The 23,908-nt window shown below is 37.6% G+C and overlaps 2 protein-coding genes across 2 annotated transcripts in view; one reads left to right on the plus strand and one right to left on the minus strand.

Annotated features, from left to right (window-relative positions):
• Positions 1–1,100: 1,100 nt before the first annotated feature.
• On the minus strand, positions 1,101–7,248 carry LOC128617705 (pro-neuregulin-4, membrane-bound isoform-like). Its single transcript, XM_053640868.1, has 5 exons — positions 7,001–7,248; positions 6,363–6,427; positions 5,615–5,708; positions 2,641–2,793; positions 1,101–1,418 (listed from the first exon to the last, which is right to left on the minus strand). The coding sequence occupies exons 2-5, from the start codon at positions 6,370–6,372 to the stop codon at positions 1,376–1,378; spliced, it is 300 nt and encodes a 99-aa protein (XP_053496843.1). The 5' UTR covers positions 6,373–6,427; positions 7,001–7,248; the 3' UTR covers positions 1,101–1,375.
• Positions 2,696–23,908, plus strand: part of tmem266 (transmembrane protein 266) — a 61,892-nt gene continuing 40,679 nt past the window's right edge. The window contains exons 1-3 of the mRNA XM_053640864.1: positions 2,696–4,483; positions 8,544–10,311; positions 15,704–15,882. Coding sequence (XP_053496839.1) covers positions 15,869–15,882 — 14 coding nt within the window. The 5' untranslated portion in view covers positions 2,696–4,483; positions 8,544–10,311; positions 15,704–15,868. The remainder of the gene's footprint in view (positions 4,484–8,543; positions 10,312–15,703; positions 15,883–23,908) is intronic.

Consider the following 23,908-nt stretch of genomic DNA (forward strand, 5'->3'; position numbering starts at 1 on the left):
ATTTTCTTCATGCTTAATCTCTTCTGTTGAAGCATGTGATCAGACAACACTCCAATGGATTTAATCTAAAATGGATCATCAGGTTTTACACAAACTTGTCATGCCAGCTCAAGTAAACACTATCAATAAAGCAAAAAGGGGTCCAACCAAATACTAAGAAACTCTGAAATTCATGTACATATTCCAAAGATTCTACTTTTCACTCAAGTTATGTAATTATATTATGTATTATATAACAATTATATTACAAATATAATTTGTAATGAAAATTCTTGTATTAAATAAGAAAACACAAACTAGAAGCATTTTCACTAGTGCTCTCAGACTTTTGGACCCCACTGTAGGTATGTTACTAACATGATAAATGTTTGAATGTTACAGTAGTCCTACATTGTAAATCTGGATTAAAAAAAAAAAATGTTTGGTGGTCAAAGCTTATCGTCACAGAAAATGTCCATTTGGGGTCATTTGCCCAAAAAGTTTGGGAACAGCTGCGCTAACTTTTGTTCTGCAGTAACTTTCACCAGAGCAGAATAAAGTATGAATTGAATGAAGCTCAAATCAGTGAACATATGGCTGAGATCAGGAACAATTTTTTTTGCACACTTTTGCAATATGTTGTCAGAGGTTATGTCCTATCAGCCCCAGCTATCAATCGTTGTTATACTGGTTCAGAAGGATTCGCCAAAAAAAAAAAAAGGGAATTAAAAAAGAAAACAAGAAACAGCTTAAGGTATGATGCTTTTGTTTGTTGTAATAGATGTTCTAGCATTGTTTTAGGATTGTGAGGAAAAACAACCTTTTTAATCTTCAGCTATCTCAACAGAACTAGCTAATACGCATTGTCTTTATTTGACAAAAATAACCAGTGATAAACACACATGTATGTTAATACTGCTAGATTTTTATTTTCTTGACATGATTTTCAAAAATCTGTACAGAGTTTTTTAAACCATTACATTCAAAGATTTTTCTTTTCACTGTCAGAATGAAGAGTGGAATATAAAATGTATTATGTGTTTTGGTCTGTTTTTGAACCTGTACCAAAATTATTATATGTGTGTTAAATTGAAGAATCCATGATTATATGTGGCATCAGTAAGACATTTTCCTTAAAGTTTATGTTGCCAGTAGGTTCAAACTGACGAGAGTAATAACTTTATTTGAAATGTATTACATTATTATAATATTTCCTTATCTGGAATATAATCTTTAGTCTGAAGAGATTAATATGTTAAATTCTTTTTGAAAAAAAAAAATATTTGAAAATAACTATTTACATGTGTCACTTTAAATATTAAGAAAGTATTAAGATATGCCTCAGAAGTCGATTTATATCCTTCAATGAGATCATTTATACTGCTCAATGTTGGGATCATGGTATGGCCCTTGTATTTCTTGATGCTTTCCTTTGCACTCTGCAAAGAAAACAATATCCTGAATTATTTTAGGGCATGTAATAATGAGAAAACCAGATTTAGAAACAGCACTTAAGCAAACATTTGAAAGATGTGTTGCTTTACCAGCAAGATATCATTTAAACAAGTCTGACAGTTTTAATACAGTTACAAGATCCAATTTAATACAATAATCCCCTGTTGCTATAATGAAAATGGTAAATATCCAAAAAAAAAAAATATACAGTGGTATGAAAAAGTATTTGCCCCACCCTGATTTCTTCTGTTTTTGTGTATCTCTCATACTAAATAGTTTTAGATCTTCAAATGAAATACAACAAAAAACAAAAGCAACCTGGTTGTGCCACCTTTAGAAGCAATAACTGCAACCAAATGTTTCTGATAATTGGAGATCAGTATATCTAGGATTTACTCCCATGCTTTAGATCATTGTCTTGCTGCATAATCCAGTTGCGCTTGATAGTGTCTGTGCACAACCAGTGTCTTTCTGATAGTGGAGTCATGAACAGTCACCTTTATTGATGCAAGAGAGACCTGTAGTTCCTTTTGATGTTGTCTTTGGCTCTTTTGTGACTTCCTCGATGAGTAGTTGCTGTGCTCTGGGAGGAATTTTGGAAGATCGGCCACTTTTGGGAAGGTTAACTACTGTGCAGAATTTTTCCATTTGGAGATAATGGCTCTCATTGTGCGTCCTTTGGAGTCCCAGAGCCTTTGAGATAGCTTTGTAAACCTTCCCAGACTGATGTATTTCAATCACCTTGAATTTCTGGAATTTCTTTCAACTTTGGCACAGTGTGTTACTCGGTAAGACTTTTAACCAACTTCATGCTTTTGAAAAAGTTCTATTTAAGTGTTGATTTGATTGAACAGTGTTTGCAGTAATCAGGCCTGATTGTGTCTAGTGCAGCTGAACCACATTATGAATGCAGTTTCATAGATTTGGGAATTAGTAGCTATGGGGGCAAATACATTTTCACACAGGCTCAATTGGTATTGGATAACATTTCTGCTTCAATAAATAAGATTATCATTTAAAAACTTAATTTTGTGTTTACTCAGGTTGCCTTTGTTTTATCTTAGATTTTGTTATATATAAAAGCAAGAGAAATCAGCATGGGGCAAATACTTTTACACAGCTCTGTATGAAATGCGAAAAGGGATTGGTGACTTTTGCTTTTCATTTTTTAACAAGTTCAGTAGTGATATTTTGTTCTTCACTCACTTGCAGATGTAGTAGATGATCACAGCCAGCACCAACAGGATGAGGATGAGGAGGATGACGATAGCAACGATCATGCCTGTGTTAAAGCTGTTGTCTGATGTGCTCTCCAGTTGGAATTGCTCACACCTGCTGCCTACATAGTTGTTATTGCATCTGCAAGGGAAAGTGATCTCATTGGTCCATGCAATGTGAGTAACAATAACAGATCTTGCTCATTAAGGTAAACAAACTTGATATACAATGCCGCTAGAAAGTGTGTGAACCCTTTACAATGTCCTGTATTTCTGCTGAAATGTGATCAGACCTACATCTATGTCTTAAAACTTATAGAGAACTCAATTAAACAAATGATGCAGAGATGTTTTTACATTTATTTATTAAGCAAAATTGTGATGAAATTTATGAGTTCATTTATAGGGGTAATTGAAGTCAGGTGTTTCAGTCAAGGGGATGACAATCAGCCGTGAGTTTAGCAGGCCCTCCCATGTTTCAAGAACATAAGCTTGGGTCTTCACTATCAAAGTCTGGCTTCACCACACAGGTTTAAGGAAGTGTGCTGTGCTTTGATCAAAGGAGATTCCTGAGGTTCTCAAAAATAGAGTTATCATGCCTCGGATCAAGGACAGCTTGCCATTATTGATGGACCTATGAATTCTGAATTGTACCAGCAAATTCTACAGGAGAATGTCAGGGTATCTGTTCGTGAACTGAAGTTTAACCGTAAGTCTGTCATTCAGCAAGACAACGACCCTAAGCACACAAGTAAATCTACAAAGAAATGGTTAAAGCAGAAGAAATTTCACATTTTGGAATGGCCAAGTTAAAGTACAGACCTAAACCCAGTAGAAATATTGTGGAATTACCTAAAAAGAGCAGTTTATGCAAGGAAGCCCACCAACTTCACTGAGTTGAAGCAGTTTTGTAAGGAGGAATGGGCCAAAACTGTTTGAAAATGTTTGGTTGAAATGTTTGGTTGAAGTTATTGCTGCTCAAGTGGGTTACACAAGTTACTGAATACATAGGTTCACATACTTTTTCCAAGAAAGATATTTTGTGTAATTGGGTCCACTTTAAATAGTTTTAGGACTTAGATGAAGATCTCATCACATTTCTGGTTTGCAGAAATACAGAAAATGGTAAAGGGTTCACAAACTTTCTAGCAGCACTGTAGATGTATGTTACATGTGATATAATTTATGTGTATGTGTGAACATACGTGTATATAAAGTCTTCTGTATGTGAAGAACAGTGGACTATATACACATACATAGAAAATAACTTTGTGTGATAACTAATTAGATGATGAGATGATTAGTAATTATGTTAAGTTGTTCCAGAAAAAAAATGCAGATTCTGTGGGGTGAAACTAAAACATTTTGAAACCCTGTTTAATCACCAAGCTCAACATTATTCTTTGTAACCATATGTTTGCAGCTATTACTGAGGGAAAAAAAGCAAACAGTGCTTACATATACACTAAGGGTTTTCAACCTTTTTTGACCAGTCACCCTATATTAAGTCCCCAAAATTCTCATGATCCCACACCCCCATCATTTTTGTGAAGCCTTAAATGATAGGTATTTGAATATTCTAGGTGCATTTCTGTAAAATAAACATAGTTAGGCAACTTTCTTATTTAAATATTAAGTTGATCACACACATTCACCCTCAGACAATTAATCTGAGTCAGTCCACCTACTGGCAGGTGGACTGGTAACCAGTCGGTAGGTGGAAGGAAACCGGAGAACCCGGAGGAAACCCATGTGGACAATTCGAGAACATGCACAGGAACTCCATGCAGACAGTAACCTGAGAACACGATCAAACCAAGGAGCCTGGAGCTGTGAGTGACAACACTCCCTGTTACATCACTGTACCGCCCTCATTGTTACTGTATTACACTGATATTTTCCAACATATATGTGGTGTTTCTGCACATGCAGGCCAACCCTTTACATTTATTTGTCTTACAATGAAGAGGGGAAGATCACAAATGAGTTCTTACACATTTAAGAATACTTTTATAAATCATTATGTCTAAGAGCTCACATGTCAGGTCATGCTAGATGAAATATTTTGAAAGTTCACATTTCATCTTTGCTGTTATATCCAACTTTGGCACTGGACCAACCATACATCACACAGTGCTAGCAAATGGTACCAGTAATTGGGTTTGTTGGCTTAGCTGTTGGTAATATGTAATAAGATGTGTATGACCGTGAAGCCCGCTTTACACCAGGGAGTAGGGCATTTATTATTTTATTTCTTGTACTGACTGTCAGAGTGTTATACACAAGCATTACCACTTTTTTTTTGTACATTTTTAACTTTTACAGTAATAACAGAATTTTCACAAAATTTATATTTTAACCAATGCCAAAGCACATGCTTCTGCAGAATGCTATGACCTAAAATATATCCCTTGCACGGTTTAGATTATGTTCACATGCTGCAATAGCATGAACATTGTATTTTGTCATGTTTCTAGCTAAACAACTGAAATACATCTCAGGCACCTGGTGTAACTTGTAAACAGGAGCATATTACATGCGGAATAACTGCTAAAATGGGTTTAAGAGTTGCTCTAAATTAGGCTCCTGAGTAAATACATTTCAGATATTTCGTTGAAATGTTCCATAAGCCAAGTTTATATGCATAGAACTCTATAATAACAGTTGGTCAAAATCTTCTGCAACCCCATTTGAGGTGGTTAAACTTAGAAATGAAAGTTCACCTGCTGCCTTAAAAACATTAGTGAACTCATCTTAAAATAACTGTTGTTTCAACTCAAAAAGTTACTTTTACAAGTTTTACAAGTCAAGACCATGGATTACTTTAAGGTTACTTTGTGAAAACGTATAAACTTAAGTTCAATTTCCAAAACTTCTCATGACAATTAGAGTTAAAGAGAAGAAATAAGTTAAAATAATGTGGCTGTCATGTTTTACAGTGAGGATGAGAAACTATTACTTACAAACAGGTGAGTGTGGACATTGAGGGTATTTTAAAGCATTTTCCTCCATTCATGCAATAGGATGCATCTGACCCAGTGCAAGGTTCACCATGATCTAAAAAAGACAAAAGAGCAAATCATAAGTCTGGATTTATTTGATTATTGCTGTCACACTGTCTGATAGCAGTAAACAGCATGTGATGCCTTAGAATGTAACACAATGATAAATAAAAGTTATTGTACAGTTGTGTGCAGATGTTTGCATCATGAGTGCTTACTAGGTTGTTAATATAGGAACTTGATTGCAGGTTCTCTATACATATCAGAACCTTATGTTAATTTAATGGTGTTTTCTTGTTGAATACTCTTCTAAAAATCTGTCTATAACAGCAGTGGAGTGTAGGTCAGCAGTTACCTTTATTAGAAAGCTCAAAAGTTTGCATCCCTGTTGACATGGTCTAGTTTTATATATTTGAATGTGACTCATTGAGGTGTCTAATGAGCTGTGAACAAGTCAAGGTAAGCACTAGTGGCCTTCTATACAACACTTAAAACAGACAATACAGTATTAACCTTTCACAGAGCAGAGTATAATAAAGTATCGCTGTGTTTAGGGATACCATTAGCAACAATGAGAACATTAAATCAGAAATAAACATAGACAAACATCATTTTGATGTATGCAAACTGCTGCACTCAACTGTATAATAAATGTGTATTTGTTACACCGATTATATGAGGTTTGAAGGTTATGCATTCTTCATTTTACCTGCCATCATTACAGGTTTAGATGAACTCGTCACAGTGGATGTAGTTATTATCTTTTGCTTCCACCTGACAAAACATCATGTTAAGTCTATCATCTCAGATTGGCCATAAATAAATATGTGTATATACATATCGATAATGATAAGGTTATGTCTGACTTTATGGGCAACAATGAGATAATGTTATAAATTAATTGTTTACATGTCACCAGATAGACAGTATGTGAGACGTTTTACACAAAAATATTGCTTATTATAATATTATATATAATAATATATTGCTTAAGTATAAAAAGACAAGTTAAAATTTTGTCTCTGATTTGACTTTATTGAGAATCAAAACTGTATGCTTCAATATCTTCAAAATACACAATAGTCATCCAAACTAGTTCTTGATACCTAAATGTTTCTTATTTACTCAAAACAGGACATTTTGACAAAAGCTCACATACATTAATATTTTCCATTAAAGTAAACATTTCTGCCAAAGTAGAAACTTCTCTATTGAAATGAAAAGGGTGTGTCTTTGTATCAACCTGTTCTGTGTTCTCTTTACAGAGCAGTTTTGCAATTTTACGAGTAAACTCTGGTGTGACATAGAATGAGATTTTTAAGAAAATCACAACAGAGAATGACTTACCAGATAGAGCGACTGTAGGCAAGTTTCTTCAGAGTGATATATCAAAAAGAATGTCAATGTGGCACTCAGAGTCACACAAGCATGCCCTGGGCGTATACGTTTGAGCCTAGAAATGTTGTGGTTGCTGTTTGTCCACATTACTTCAGGGTTCAGTTTACACTTCCTATCATGAGAAAAATGCAGTGTGAACTAACAATGATCATTTGTCACATTACTTCACACTCTTTTTGGGCTCTTCTTTTCCAAATGTACCTATTTACATGGAAAATTGAACATTTTAACACAGCCATGATGTGTTGAATAATTAATTAAAAGGGGCTAATGGCTGTCGTTTTGAGACAGATCTTGAATCAGTGTGGAAGCAATGAGAAAATACTTGCACTACTTTCAGTCAGGTGGGGTTGGTTAAACACCTGCTTGTATCGAGACTTTACTTGAGGCTTTAAGCAGACCAACTATGTCAGGTGATAGTTATGACTGCTATGTTTAAAGAGAAATCTTGTGAACATCACAGGTATGTATGGAATTTTAGGAACTTTCTTAACTAAAACCGTTAGGAAGGGCAGTCAAACACAGCTAAAACCTTTTGTGGTTTGACGTGTTTAAAAAAGGACATTAGCCAAACATAATTAGGGGTTTTGTAACCTTTCTGATTAGTCAGTATGATGCCCTTCACCACTGGGCCTGCACTTAACATTGTGAAGCTCCTGGTTGCCATTCAACACCATGTTCATTATATTTATAATGTTCAATATGTATTATAAAAGGACATAAAGCAGAAAGTACTCAAATTATAGACCTTCAGCCATATTTCAGGTGTCACCAGTATAACGCGTCTTGATGATGAATGATCTTGAAGTTCATGAAGAATTAAACAATGAATGTAAATGAATATCTTAATATTAGATGTAAGATATGATATGCAAGTAACCATTTATGGGATTAAAGAGCCAGTCTCTCACTATGATACATATCACCATTTTGACAATAACATACTGAATTTAATATTTTACAAATCGTGTAAGTGTTATATTCTTTAGGTGTGCCTTCAGTGGGGATTTTGATGTTTAAACCTTATTATATAGGATTATGGTACTCCAGGTGATGTATGTGTCTGACAGTTGGCAGTAAGAAAGATAGTATAGACATCAGAAATATTAGGGAAATGACAGTATACCATTTCACAGATATTGCTGATGTGCTTCCACAGACAGAGCTCACTATCAATCACCACTCCTAGATTCTTAACTATTATACATTACAAGACATCCACAACGTGATTAAATGTGTGTGTGTGTGTGTGTGTGTGTGTGTGTGATCTGCATTGATGAAAGTATAAATATACATTAATTACACTAAATAGGAAACATGCAGCTGGATGACAAATTCACAGAAAAAAATTGTCTCTTCTGCATTTTGCTGCCATTGTTGGGTCCAATTATCTCCGTAGAGAAAAGAGTTACTGTAAATGAATATGAAGTTATTCTGACTGATCACTTTATCCATCCATCCATCCATTTTCTGTGCCGTTTATCCTACACAGGTTCATGGGGAGCCTGGAGTCTATCCCAGGGGACATGGAGCCCAAGGCGGGGGGCAACCTGGATGGGGTGCCGGCCTATCGCAGGGCACAATCACACACACACACACACACACACACTCTCTCTCTCTCTCTCTCTCTCTCTCTCTCTCTCTCTCTCTCTCTCTCTCTTGCAATTTGTTTTTTAATGACTGCAGATTTTCTGCAGATTTGGAATAAGAAGCAGCATGTGATGTTATCACAATGCGCATTCAGCAAAAGCCCTCTTCAATTCAGGTGCATCAAACATGAGTACAGCTAAAAGGTCTCATTTAGCTACCAACAAACATCACTGCAAATTCAAGTAGTTTTCCCACAAAAAGAGCACAAAATCATAATCAAGCATTTTTGGCTGCAAAACTCCTGTGCAAAATCCTGTACGGACGTTCAGTATGAGCATATTGTAAATCATAGTCCTGGATGAGCACAGGATAGTCATTATCATTACAGCAGCAGTTCTTAGGTACAAGTCTACAGTATCCAGACAAGAGTGTCCACTGAATCAAGGGTGAGTAGTGGGCAAAAACAGGTTTCGGGAAATATTTAGGGTATCCATGTGGGACCGTCCAGAGCAGCAGAAGGTGAGTCACATGTTCAGAAAGTAGAGCATTAGTATGAATCAGACAAGTCCAAAGAGTGTGAGAGGACACACAGCAGTAGAAACGTGTCAGGATCAGGCACAGTTTAGAAAAGCATCAACTCAGACACAGAGAAACTACAGATTATGGTATGTCTAATCTACACTGGTTTAAGAGGAGGCAAGTGGGGACTATTTAAAAAATTAAGCCTTTCCCGCCAAATCACCATGGCAACGTTGGCATGACGTTTACCGACTATCACCCGTTGAGTTCTGCATTAATGTTCTTTATTTTTCATGTAGAACATGTGGAAGTTAAATTACACACACACACACACACACACACGTTAGCCGTTTATAAATAATTGCAGAAGCATTTATTTGCGTGATGTCAGTTGAATCACGACCTCTTTTATCCGTGATTGTGATTGAATGACAAACGTTTACACCAATTGGCATAGAGAAGTGGCTGTCATCATGGTTTTTCTCCACTAGGCGAAGGAGGGGAAACGTCTGTAGATACGCAGCTCGACTACTCACATTTCAATGAGCTGAACCGTATTTTGAAGGACTCGAGCTCACTGACAAACGCACGTTTAACTAAACTGCTCGACACTCCAGCATGCAGTGATGGCTGCGTGTTTACCAGGCGCACTCGTAATCCAGCGGACAGCTGTTGGTTATTTCTGAGCAGCTGGACTCTGGGTTTTAATGCTCGGTTGGACACGCGGAGTCCCCAGAGTGATTGTCGGGGAAGCCCTCATCCCTCATCCTCACACTGAGCCGAGCAGGCACACAATGCCCTCCTCCTCCACCCCCTCCTCCTCCGCGCTCACGGATTCTGCTGATGCTGATCCTCTCCGTTTACTCGCCAGCGGACTGCTCACAGCATCTCGGTGAACGATGATCGCATTACAGATCGGGCTCGGTAGTCTTACCCTTTTTTTCTTCGGAGGTGCAGAAGAAGCAGAATCAGAGCGGATGCTTGGCAAGGATAACAGTCGCAGCCTACACACAGAAAGCTCTGAGCACCGAGCATCGGCTAGGCATACATCTCTATCATCCTCCTCCTCCTCCTCCTCCTCAATATCATCATCAGTATTACTAGAGCAAGAGAGACACGACTGAACTTCCGATGATGTATTTAACAAAAAGGTAGGTTTATTGGTTTTTAAATAGGCTACTTATTTTAAGATTTCTTCATCTAGTGAGTGTGCTAATTACTCTTCCTCCTCCTCCTCCTCCTCCTCTTTCGTCTTCACTGCCTCCCCCTCTTATTGTACCCATAATTGCTTTCATCAGTGACCGTTTGTCATCATGTTATTTCATTAATCCCAATGTCGACGGCTAAACCGTGTCAGGAAGCCATGGCCTTTAATAGCGACACATCCTTGGCTCTTTTACTCGTTAGTGGTAATGCATTTAATCACAAACACTGTCATTCGATGCTTTAGGCCTTGGAAATGAAAGATATTTAAAGACATGCCTTTCATCACTGGCATATATTTTGGGTTTGGTCTGAAATTAGGTTTCACAGGGAAAACTTCAGACATGGCTTGTCGCCTGGGCTGTATGAGTTTGCTGTAAAACGTAAAGGTTGTGTTGTGATCAGGAAAGGCAAGTAAAGGTATATAAACACTATGAAATAAAATCATTGCCATAGTTCCTACAGCAAAGAGTCCTGTTTTTGCATTTCATTTGTGCCAGCTGAAGTGTGACAGTGTGTGGATCAGTGATCAGCTGCTAAAGTTTCAGTGTGATGTGGAGGCAGGAGAGGGAGCTGTGTGTGCTAGTATACTGCCCAGACCTGATAGTGCCACTACCAAAAATAGGTCATCTTCCTCTCTTTTTACCTATGACAGAAAATTGTATGCATGTTATAGAAAGGCGCTTTGTATATATGCTGGAGAGCAGAATTTTAAGTTTAGCTTTTTACTGTTAATCTGTCTTGATTCCATCAGTTGGAATGCTAGTACACAACAATGCAAATCCAATGTTTAACCAATTTAATACAATACCAATACTCAGAAGTGTGAACACTCATAGGTAACACTTTAGAATATGGATACGTCATTAATGATTAACTACACAGCAAGAAATGAATAACGCAATATTAACATTCTAGTAACTACTATTAACTAACTAGAAACTCTGATTAACGAATTAGTAAGTAATAGTGCACAGATGAATGCTGTAGTTCACTATTAGCTAATGAATAACTACTATTTCTTTCATTCCTCCTAGAGGACTACTAAGAAACTATTAATAACTACTATTTCTTTCATGCCTCCCAGAGAAATTCGGTTACTACACACAACCTTGGGGTAACCATGGTCAATCAACTGTATTTTTCCTCTCACACTGCTAATCTGACACGCTCATGTCGATTTCTCCTTTACAACATCAGAGGGATACGTCCATTTCTATCCATACAGGCCACTCAGGTGCTGGTTCAGTCTCTTGTCATTTTGAGGCTGGACTACTGCAACTCACTCCTTGCAGGTCTGACTCTGAACGCCATTCGACATCTGCAACTGATCCAGAATGCAGCTGCACGACTGGTTTCCAATCTTCCTAACTTCTCCCACACCACCACATTGCTACGCTCCCTGCACTGACTTCCTGTAGCTGTCCGCATCAGATATAAAACACTGCATCAGATATAAAACACTGATGCTTGCCTACAAAGCCAAAAATGGACCAGCACCCGCTTACCTCAAATCACTTATCACACCCCGCACTGCCCCACGCTCCCTCCGAACCTCTAACACTGCTAGATTGGTGCCACCAGCTATCAGGGTACAAGGAAGGCATGCATCAAGACTCTTCTCTGTTCTGGACCTAGGTGGTGGAATGAACTTCCCCTAGATGTCCGAACAGCTGAGTCACTGGCGGTCTTCAAACCACGTCATAAAAACCTACCTCTTCCTAAAGTACTTAAATTATTCACTTTTCATTAAAAAAAATGTTCGTGTGTTTTCTTACTATATTACCTCCCAACAGAGTTTTAAGACTGATGGTATTTTTTGTCCATGACCTGGTGAACCAGTATCAGGCTGTATTTATTGATAGAGACTTCAAAGCACTTCTGTAAGTCGCTCTGGTTAAGAGTGTCTGCCAAATGCCATTAATGTAAATGTACTAAGAAACTATATTAATAAGTACTATTTCTTTCATGCCTTCCTATATGCAGTTTCATAAGTAATGCGAAACCACTACTGTTAACGAATAGACAAGATTGTTTACATAATCAATAGGTAAAAGCAGACTTATGATTTGGGTAAACTGTTAATAATTAGTACATTTTATCATTCCTCCTAGAGAATGATTTACTAACTATGGATCATTGTAAATAAATGGCTTTTTAAATGCACATTTCGGGACCTTACTCCTGTGGCCACTTTTCCATCATGCCTTTGAACTTTACCCAGATGAGGATGGGTTCCTTTCTGAGTCGGGTTCCTTTCTGAGTCTGGTTCCTCTCATGGTTTCTTCCTCATTTCATCTTAGGGAGTTTTTCTTTGCCATCGTTGCCACCGGCTTGCTCAATAGGGATAAATTCACACATTTAAAATCTGTATCCTGTATTTATATGTTTCTGTAAAGCTGCTTTGAGACAATGTCCATTGTTAAAAGTGCTACACAAATAAAACTGAATTTAATTGAATTGAACTTCACCCTTATTTGTTAAAAAAATTTCCACATTATTATTAATACTTAAATAAAGAGAAGACAGCTTAGGTCCACACTTGTCACTGAATCACTAGAGAGTCATGGAGACTACTGGAACATTTCAAGTCATCAGCCATATCCCAAATGCCAGACAAATTGTAACCTATACAGTAATTTATTTATTTAACATGCCTCACAAGAATATATGCTTCTATGTAAGAAGATTCTATACTTTAGGATTAGGTTTTCATTAATCACTCTTGTAAGAATCATGGTAGCCCGCTAATAATGACTCAAGTGTTACCAAATCCTTCAGAAGGTATTACTAACCAAAACCTTACAAAAACTTCAACAGTTTACAGTGACTTCAGTGTTTGGTTGCACGTGATATTTATTCATCATAACTGCGGGGAAAATGCATAATCTAATAGTTATTTTTGTTTCCGTTCCCTCAATGGTTTACATATTTGCATATCAGTAATCACGACATATTAAGACTCACACTCAGTTTGTTTCATTCAAATACTTTATTGATTCCAGTGCATCATTGAACTAGTTGGAGTGCACACATTCTACTTTATGTTGTACACACTTTTGTTAATACAGTTTTCCTTAAGTTATGGTTGTGTTGGATGAACTGAGGAGTGGATGGTTGCCTTGGGGAATCTCCGATGGGGTCGGTGCGCATTAAAGGCTGACATGCCATATTCACTGCTATTTTTAGTTGAAGTGTTTTGTTTCCCCCATGTGTGTATAAAATGGACTAGTCCGTCTGTATTGCCGCCTGTGTTGATTTATTTGTTTGGTTCTGTTCAGTCCTCAGCTATTTCAGTTTAGTTCTGTTCAGTTTGTAACAAATTGAATATGGTGTGGCCCACGTTACAAGTTGATCTCTGTTATATGTCTATATATTGATTTTGATTATTTGAATTCTTTGTAAATATATATTTTGATTCATTAAACTCTTTTTTGGGGAAACTGTGTCCCTTGTGCCCTGACTGCCCTGGTCCCTCACAAACAGCTTACAGAAATCATAAGTCTGCTATTACCTATTGATTATGTAAACAATCTTGTCTATTTGTTAACAGTAGCAGTTTCATATTAATTATGAAACTGTATATGGTTTCTTAGTAGTTCTCCGGGAGGCATGAAAGAAGTAGTAGTTATTGATTAGCTAAGAGTGAACTACCGCATTCATCTGTCTACTATTACGTACTAATTCATTAATCAGCGTTTTTAGTTAGTTAATAGTAGTTACTAGAAAGTTAATATTGCATTATTCATTTCTTCCTGTGTAGTTAGTCATTACTGACGCATCCGTATCCTAAAGTGTTACCTACTCATACTGACCTGATATCCTCAGAGTAACCAAGCTGACAGTTTGTAATCATCTGATGACAATTTGCAAATGCAAAACACCAGAGGTGTAAATGATGGCCTGCTTTAAGACAGTTTGTGTCCTCTGTTTATGTGCATGATGTGTGTCATGTCAGTCAACATCACACACATTCATGGCATAAAATACATCAGTGGATCAGATCAGCAAACATGTAAAATATAATTTGGTGCCATTGCAGTGCTTCATGTGAGCATGGGCTTCAATACCGATACTAAGTACAGCCCAGCAAATAAAACGTTTCAGACATCAGTTTGACTTAAGCCAGTGGATAGAGTGCAGGCCATGTGTGATGATCACTTTATTTTACACTTGCGATCATTTTTAATTCAACTTGTTCAACAGATTCAACAGTAGTCTGTTTTCTCCTTATTCTGCTCTCATGTTACGAACCATTATACACGTCCTGTCATTCCTAATACTACTATTGCACTTTTATATAACTGTACAACTATATACGCCTGCATGATCATCCGTAATTGAAAGGTCTGGGCCTAATTTCTGCACTAATTCCCTCTCAGTTTCAACCTTGCTATTATTCAGCTTGTGATTTTGAGCTCAGCTTTGGACGCTTGAATTTCACAATTCACTAAACTTTCATCACAACACTTAAATAATTGAAATGAGTGGTAAATGAGTTCCACAGATGCTTATGGATGCTGGTCCAGATTGAGTTTGAGACCTTCATCACACCTAGATGAAAGAGTGTCACGCCACCAGCTCAGGCTTTGGATAAAGCTTGCTTTGCTGAAAATAGTGCTGTTTGTACAATAATATGCCCCCATTTCCCTCATGGCAGTTCTGTGATCAAACGTCACTAAAGCCCTTATGCACTCACTCAGTGCTCACACATGCATTTTATACTGAGCGCAGTAAGAGGAAAGGAGTACGGGGAATTTTCAACAGGCTGATTTGGCCAGAGCTCAAATGTGGCATGTCCGGGTTAGGATTTATCCAGAGGAGCTGAAGACTTTTACATGAAGTTTCAGTAACTTAACTAGAATTAATACCTATATATATATATATATATATATATATATAAACTTGTGCATGGCGAGAATCACATAATTGCTGCAGGAGGTGATAAGAGCCTATTTCCTAATTTCCATGTCTCAGCAAGTCAGATGAAATACAATGGCTCAATCTAATATCAAATCATTGCATTTGTAATTGTATGCTCTTTTGTAGAATCAAAAAAGGCTGGGTGAGTTCCAGCATAAAGCTACTATAACTTTATTATAATCTCAGTTGTAAAGGAAAAGCTGTATTAATTATACTGATGGTTCAATTTCACAAGCCAGTACCTCATTTCCATTGACTGATTAAATAATCTAAGCCACAAATGTGTTTTAACACCTGAGTATGTAGCTTTAGTTGCACAGTTATCCATCATACTCATGTTACTGGGGCACATATATCTTGATTTTGTTAAGCATTTTTTATTTGAACATCTAAGTATATGTTTTGTTCTCATTACAGGTTTGGTATGCGTGTGGTCATCCCCATCTGGAACAACTAGGATCTTCAATTTAGGAGAAGTTTTTTATTTTATTTTTTTATTATTATTATTATTATTATTAATTTATTTGTTTATTTTATTTTTGTGGGGAGGAAGTCTGGTCCCTGTCCACTGCAGTCTTCATCATGAGCCACCCACAGTAAGTAGGCTACAGTTTGCACCATCTATCTGATAAGGAAATATGTCAAGTAAGCTACCAAGAGCAAGTTAAAATGAATATTGCTATTGTCTGCATCTACTCAAGTATAGCAGTATGTCCATGAATATATGTGTATGTATGTACAACCCCAATTCCAAAAAAGTTGGGACAGTATGAAAAATGCAAAAAAAACAAACAAAAGGAGTCATTTTAAAATTCAGTTTACCCTGTACTATTCTGAAAACACATAATTAACACATTATTTAATGTTTTACTTTATGAATTCAATTTATTTTTTAAGATATACACTCACTTCAAATCTGATGACTGCAACACTCCAAAAAAGTTGGGACAGTTGACTGTTTACCACTGTGTAACGTCACCTTTTCTTTTAATAACACTTATTAAGCGTTTGGGAACTGAAGACACCAGTTGGTTAAGTTTACCAAGCGGAATTTTCCCCCATTCATCCATTATGCATTTCTTCAGCTGAGCAATTGTACAGGGCCTTCATTACCTTATTTGGGGACAGGTCAGGACTGCAAGCAGGCCATGCTCGTACCAACACTCTCTACTTTTGCAACCATGCGCTTGTAATCCGGGCAGAATGTGGTTTGGCGTTGTCCTGCTCTGGATGGCAGCATATGTTTCTCCAAAATGTGTACATATCTTTCTGCATTAATCTTGCCCTCTCATATGTGCAAGTTACTCATGCCATGGGCACTGACACACCCTCATACCTTGACAGACGCTGGCTTTTGGACCTGACGCTGATAACAGCGTGGATGGTCCTTTTCCTCTTTGACCGGAGAACACGACGGTTGTTTTGTCCAAAATCTATTTGCAATGTTGATTCGTCGGACCACAAAACATGATTCCACTGTGCTATTGTCCATCTCAGATGAGACCGAGCCCAGAGAAGACGGTGGCGCGTCTGGACAGTGTTGATGTATGGCTTCTGCTTTGCATAGTAAAGACTTAACTTGCATCTGTGGATGCAGCGGCGAATGGTGTTGACTGACAAAAGTTTACCAACGTATTCCCAAGCCCATGTCAGGATATCCATTACAGACTCATGACGGTTTTTAATACAGTGACGTCTGAGGGATCAGAGATCATGCGCATTCAGAAGTGTTCTTTGGCCTTGCCCTTTACGCACCTTGACTCTTTTATTTATATTGTGCACTGTAGAAGGTGAAATGCCCAAAATCCTACCGATTTTCTTTGGGGAATGTTGTTCTCAAAGTGTTGGATTATTGACACATCTGTTGGCAGATTGGCAAACCTCGACCCATCCTTGCTCTTGAAGGACTAGGCCTTTTTTGGAGGCTCCTTTTATACTATCGATTAGACGATTGCCTCACCTGTTTCACATCACCTTCTTATTTCCACTTCTCACATCGCTATTAGTCCTAAATTGCCCCGTCCCAACTTTTTTGGATCATTTTGCATGGATCAAATTCAAAATAAATGTTTACCTTAAAAAATACTATGCTTTATTGATTAGGTAAAACATCAAATACCTTGTCTTTACACGTTTTTTGTTTAAATACAACTCAAAGTACATTTACAAATCACTCCTCTTTGTTTTTATGAGCATTTTCCATACTGTCCCAACTTTTTTGTAATTGGGGTTCTTGCATATGGGGTGTGTGTCAAGAGCTTGGAACATTTATTGCATTTGAACAGCTTTGGGTGTCGGGATAGGATGGTGTTTGACTTTATAAATCAATGTGTTTATCCTTTTGCTTTTGTGTAGTATGTTTGGGAATTGGTTACTTTGAGCTGATTGTATTATGTTTCACATCGTCAGAGTATTTCCTTGCTTTATTTCTTTTTTTTTCTGTGTGGATTGATATTACCATAAAGCTGTGAAACAATGATTTGTCTGAATTCACTGGACAAATGAAGTCAAAATCACATATACAGTATAGTAAAACATATACTCAACAGAAACTTTATTCAGAACACCTGTACACCCACTCCTTCATGCGATTATAAAATCAGCCAATCGTGTGGCAGCAGCACAATGCATAGAATCATGCAGATACAGGTCAAGAGCTTCAGTTACTGTTCAAGTCCTATATCAGAATGGGGGAATTGTGATCTCAGTCGCTTTGACCATGGCATGGTTGTTGATGCCAATGGGCTGGTTTGAGTATTTCAGAAATTTCTGATCTCCTTGGATTGAAAAAGCCTTGTTGATGAAAGAGGTCACAGGAGAATGGCCAGACTGGTTTGAGCTGACAGGAAAGTAGCTAAAATAACCACTTTTTACAACTGTGGTGAACAGAAAAGCATTTCAAAATACATAACACATCAATCCTTGAGGCAGGTGCACTACAACAGCACAAGACCATATCAGCTTCCACTCCTGTCAGCCAAAATGAGGTGTCTGAGGCTACAGTGGGCACAGGATCATTGAAACTAGGCAGTTGAAGATATCGCATAGATAAACAGGAAAAATATCGCCTGTGCTGCTGCCACATGATTGGCTGACTGGATAATTGCATGAATGAGCAGGTGTGCAGGTATTTCTAATCAAGTGGTCTGGGAGTGTATGTAATGAATTACAGATTTAACTACTAAATGATATATATTTTTAAAGATAAAAAAGAAGTTGGTTTGATGACATTTTTTACACAATATTTCAATCTGCATCCAGTTGCACAAAGTTAATATCAAGGTCAAGGCAGCATGACAGCTCTTTAATGTGACACCTCACTCAAAAGTGACACTGTGGTGTCCTGGTCCTAGCACTCATTTCCTCCTTATTCCGTCTGCTGCCTGAGGAGTTGATATCATCATTTATGGCCCCACACTGATGTACCATCAGATTCTCAGTGTGCTGTGAGATTCATATGGAACACCTGATCGGTCCATGCCCTTTCTTCGTCCTTCCAGGCCCTGTGTCTCTGAACCAAAGTTAGCAAGATGAGCAGCCATATTGCCTGGAGACTGTTTGTAGTTGTTTCCTCTAGCTATCCTTACTCAAACTACCCTCATACAGTAAAAGTCCCAGAACATATCTCTGATCAATACAAAAGGGGAACCTCTGCCAAATTCCATTTTATCACCGCTGTTTGTCATATTATCTTATCAGTTGTTGTGTACCTGCCAGACAGCATTTTGAAGACAGCCATGGTGGACGGTGAGGGTGAGAAGGATAGTGTAAGGGGACAGAATGCAGTTAGAGATTTCACAGGTCAATGACAAATGAAGTGGTTCATTACAATGAAGAATCGATTATATAAACCAAGCAGGGTGTAACAAAGCAGGGTGACAAGAAAAAAAAGTAGAAGGAAAACACTGTATCTAGTGAATGGGGGAAACCCATTATAATGTCCTCCCTGTTGGACAGAACTGTGAATTGATGCGGCTTATGATGCTGAACTTTGTTTCCTCAGTGGAGCTGCTGTGTAAAAACAGATGGGAAGTTCTCCTGCAGTATTATCTCAGGCCAGTTATTTTTGTACTCCTGAAGAGTCTCTTGGGCTAGAGGACTTGGTATTCTCTTCCTCCATCCCTTTCCTCCTCTCTCATCTCTCTCTCTATCTGTCTCTGTCTATCTTTTTTTCTGTTTAGCTTCCTCTTTCTCTGATGGATGAAGTGCTACTCATATTCAGTGTGAACAGGGCACAGACTGACCCACAGAATTGGGATCATATGTATGGTTCATAGTTGGCTATTAGAAGTTTTTTATTACTGAGCAGTGATTTTTGGACAGACAGCTCTGAAAGCATACTTTTCATTTTTACGTAGTAATACACCTAATATCCACAATAAAATGAGGTTGTATTTTCATATCACTGGTCCAGAAACAGTTAAATCTACAATCTACATTTACACTCTACAACCACACACACACACACACACACACACACACACACACACACACACCTGTCCTTGACCTCAGTAACCAAAAACTGTCAGATATTCCAATCCTTGTAGGGACATACTGTGTACAACTGTTATAACTACTCTTTTTTTTTTCTTTCTCTTTATAGGGCTTTTCTTTTCTTGGTGCTATCCTGGACTTAATTTAATGTGAATAAGAAAATAAAACACAGTCAGGCTTGTAAGTCACACGGTAACATGGTACGGTAATGTGGGTATTTTCCCATGTGGGTATAACATGGTACAGTAATGGATATTTGGAACGTCTCTGTATTCTCAATAGCCTAAAGAATTTACAGCCTAAAACTATCTGCATTTGGAAAATACCTGTACCATGTGACTTACAAGCCTGATTGTGTTTGCAGACAAGTTTCAAGAGCCTGGTAAGTGTAATCACATGTTGTGAAAAGCACAACCTTTACGCATAAAGTGGGCTATGATCAATATTTAAAAAAAAAAAAAAGAGGTAAAATGATTCAAATAGCATAGTGATAGAGGTTAGCTCATTTACAATATGTTGGTGCAGAATGTAGCATACAGAGCATTTAAGTGAAAGTTTGATACGTCTCTATGCAACATATCCAGAACATTGATATTCATCCTACAGAAGGTGCTGCAGATAGGTTGAACGCTTTTTGCTGAGACTGGGTTGAGACTGGGTTGCTTAAGAAGTAGGTTCTGTTTTTGCATCATTGGCACAATCCTTATACAACATACAGTGGTTGCACCTCAGCAATTCAATTTCTACCTCTACTGATTTAACTAGCCTACTTAATGTGTCTACGTGGATTCTTTGCATTGTCCCCACTTTCTCTGTGTGTGTGTGTGTGTGTGTGTGTGTGTGTGTGTGTGTGTGCTGGAAATGTACACATGCTTAGACACTCTGCTACATACTGTGAAGATGGTTTTGTGTTTGAAAAAGGTCAACTAACATTTCGCTTGGACCATTCTAACTAATGAGGTCTTTATTTATTTATTTTTTTTGCAATCGACTCTCTCAGTCTGTTCATCTGGGGAAGCCAAAGCTTTAACCACCCACACAATGGCTATATTGCATTACATTACATAATTTCTTTGATAAACAGACACGTTTATGTAGGACAGTTCTCAAACATAGATCACATTTGGTTAGAACTGGTAAGGTTTTTCTTTTTATACTGCCCACTTTCAAATTGGCAGATATTCATCATAGCGGCTTTACAGAAATAAATATGAAAGGCATAACAGTGATGCAACAATAATATTGCTAGTTAGCAGTTCATAGTCTTGTTGGTTTGTCCTAATTCAGTGTAAGAATGGATGACACCAGCACAGCCTATATCCTTATCTGACCTGTATGAGAGATTAATATTTTTGGTGTGTGGGTCCTTATTTTCAAGGTACCTGACACTCAGTATAGGTGTGGAGATCTGTTACTTGCTAACTCATCCTGACAGCTTGTTGCTTGAGTGCTTTCTGCAGCATCTGGCTTTGATGGCACAACAGATGTGCGCAGGACACATAAAGTTTAGCTCTCCAAAGAATGTTCATGGTTTGCTTAGTGCAGGTGGCTGTGTGGCCTGTTAGGTAGCTTGTGCAGTTTGTTCAGCTTGGGAATGAGCTCTAATTAAATGAAAATGCCAGCTCCAGGATGATAGGTTCAATTCACACGGGTTTCCACCAGGTTCTCCGGTTTCCTTCCACCTCCCAAAAGCTTGATGATTAACTATTTTTAATTGTCCCTAGGTGTGAGTGTGTGTATGCTCCCCTGTGATGGACTGGCATCCCATCCAGGATTTATTCCTGTTTTACACCAAGTGCTCCCTGGGATTGGATTCACTATGACCTTAACCAGGATAAAGTGGCTACTGAAGATGGATAGATTAATTCCCTGAAACAATGTCCTTCAGTTGTTCAGAGTGTATGTTTTGTGTTTTGATGGTTAGAGCATGTCTGACTGTTTACCTGGCCACAACATGTTTCTATATTAATGGTTTGAAGAAAGGAATGTGTTTTTTTGAGCATTAAATATGAAATCCCACTGGACATGGAGAGGTTTTGTTGCTGATTACTGAGTTCTGGTTGTTGAGTAAAACATCCGCGTGGTGCTGTGGGCAGCTGGCTAGGAGAGCGTGGCAGGAAGCAGCCAGAATGCCAATGACTTGGATGCCCTCCCCATCTCACACAGTGTGCTGAAACAGCAATTCTCTCTCGTATGAGCTGACAGATGGTTATTACTTAGTTCTACTCATAATTTTACAGTTTGATGAGATATTTCAAAAGGGATATTTTATACCAGTATACTGTAATGCATAGTATGACATGTCATTAAGCACTATATACTAGTTTGTCATTGCATGTGTATTAAGTCAACAAAAGTTCAACTTTTTATTTCTGAAGCCCTATATTCAATAGCATAGCACTGTTTATTGCTCAATTCTCATCAGTAGGTGGTGTAAAAATGTGTAATTGTTGATATGGTGAGGTTTTATATGAGAAGCTATTATAATATAGTTATATATTATATAATAAGCTATTGTAATATAGTTAAGTGTTAAGAGGACCTAACCATAATGTTTAATGGAGTATGGTGTGTCGTTCTTTAATTAAGTTTAAAAAAAATTAATAATTGATAAATTGCTGTGGTATAAGAGGAATTAATCACATGATGTAGGAAAATAAATCAACTTTGGGTTGGTAACTGTAACTCACCTTCATGTCGGACCGCATCACACCCCTGTTTAATTTTCCTATAACAGCATACCCATCGTTTTTTTTTATTCCTTACTTAGCATATTTCCCCCCACCATATTCATCCTAATTTTGACAAGCTAATGACCTTGGAATGTTATTGAATTAGTTAATATTTTAGACAGGCTTCTAACATTTTTAGTGAATGATAACTGGCCTTAGTCACTCTAAGTAACTCTTTTTTTCTGGACCTGAATCATTTGAGCAGTGGCAATGGCATTGTAAATCTCATAGTAATTAATGAGGAGCATTTGTTCATTTTATGTTATCAGATATAATCTTTTATTATGTGGTTTGTGAAGTGAATTGGTCGTCCTTCCCTGACTTTACCCTGCACCATTTCGTGCAATTTTTACTGTACAGGATCTCATGCACCTTTATTATTTTCCCAGCATTTCTAAAAGGTAAAAAGTGTGTGTTTGCTGTGTATGCACTTTAAAGTTAAAACCAAGTTAGCTCCCACTGGGGTTCTTTATTTTTCTCTTTCTATCGATTCTCTTTGGCTGATTAATTGCAGTGGGCTGTACACTCACCAGGGGCAGATAGGTGTTTGTTTGCGTTGGGACAGCTATGAGAATGAGCATTATTAAGAGAGATATGTGCAGCTTGTAAACTGGATTTATTTATAAAATATTTGTCAGGCTAGCATCTCTAATGTGCTTATATATCTCGTAGACCTTGCTACATCATATTGATCCGGGCCCAGTTATCTTTTCAGAAGTGATTTTGAACTATTTTAAATAGTAATATCAGTATGGCTCCTTATCATGTATTGATAGCTCTGAATATCTAGTCTATATCAAATATTTAATGAAAGCTAATATGTCTCTTTTGACCGTCTTGTAGAGTTAAGGCTAGCATCTAACTGTCATCCTACCAGTGCCATTAAAATGGCATCAAGCCCACATGAGGACTTGACAGCTCTATCCATTTGCATATGATAATTTAGAAATGTGAATTTGTTACTCCGAGGAGTGTGTGTGTGTCACGTGTGATTAAAGCGCTGCCGGTGATCAGTAGGGAGGAGTGCCAAGTGTACATATAGCATCAGGGTGAGGGCAGCAGGCGTGCTGAAGCTGCTGTTTCCCAGACGTGGAGGTCAGTCGAGCAGAGGAGGCGAATGCTACAGCCAGAACATTGCTCTTCAGAGGGGAATATTCTGCTGCCTGCATCACTACACAGTCCTACTGTACAGTATCCTACAGTACTGCTTTTATTCTGGTCTTTTTAGTAGCATAACAGATTTTCATGCTCCTTTGCCAAACACGGTAATTCATATCTCTTGTTTATAGTCTTTTATAACTTGTATCCTGTATGGCTTTAACTTTCACATTTTCATACAATCACAAAACTGTTGCATCTTTTTTAATTTTTAAAATATGTTTTGAATGGTAAAAGA

The sequence above is a fragment of the Ictalurus furcatus genome, chromosome 14 (assembly GCF_023375685.1).
Source record: "Ictalurus furcatus strain D&B chromosome 14, Billie_1.0, whole genome shotgun sequence".
NCBI lineage: Eukaryota > Metazoa > Chordata > Actinopteri > Siluriformes > Ictaluridae > Ictalurus > Ictalurus furcatus.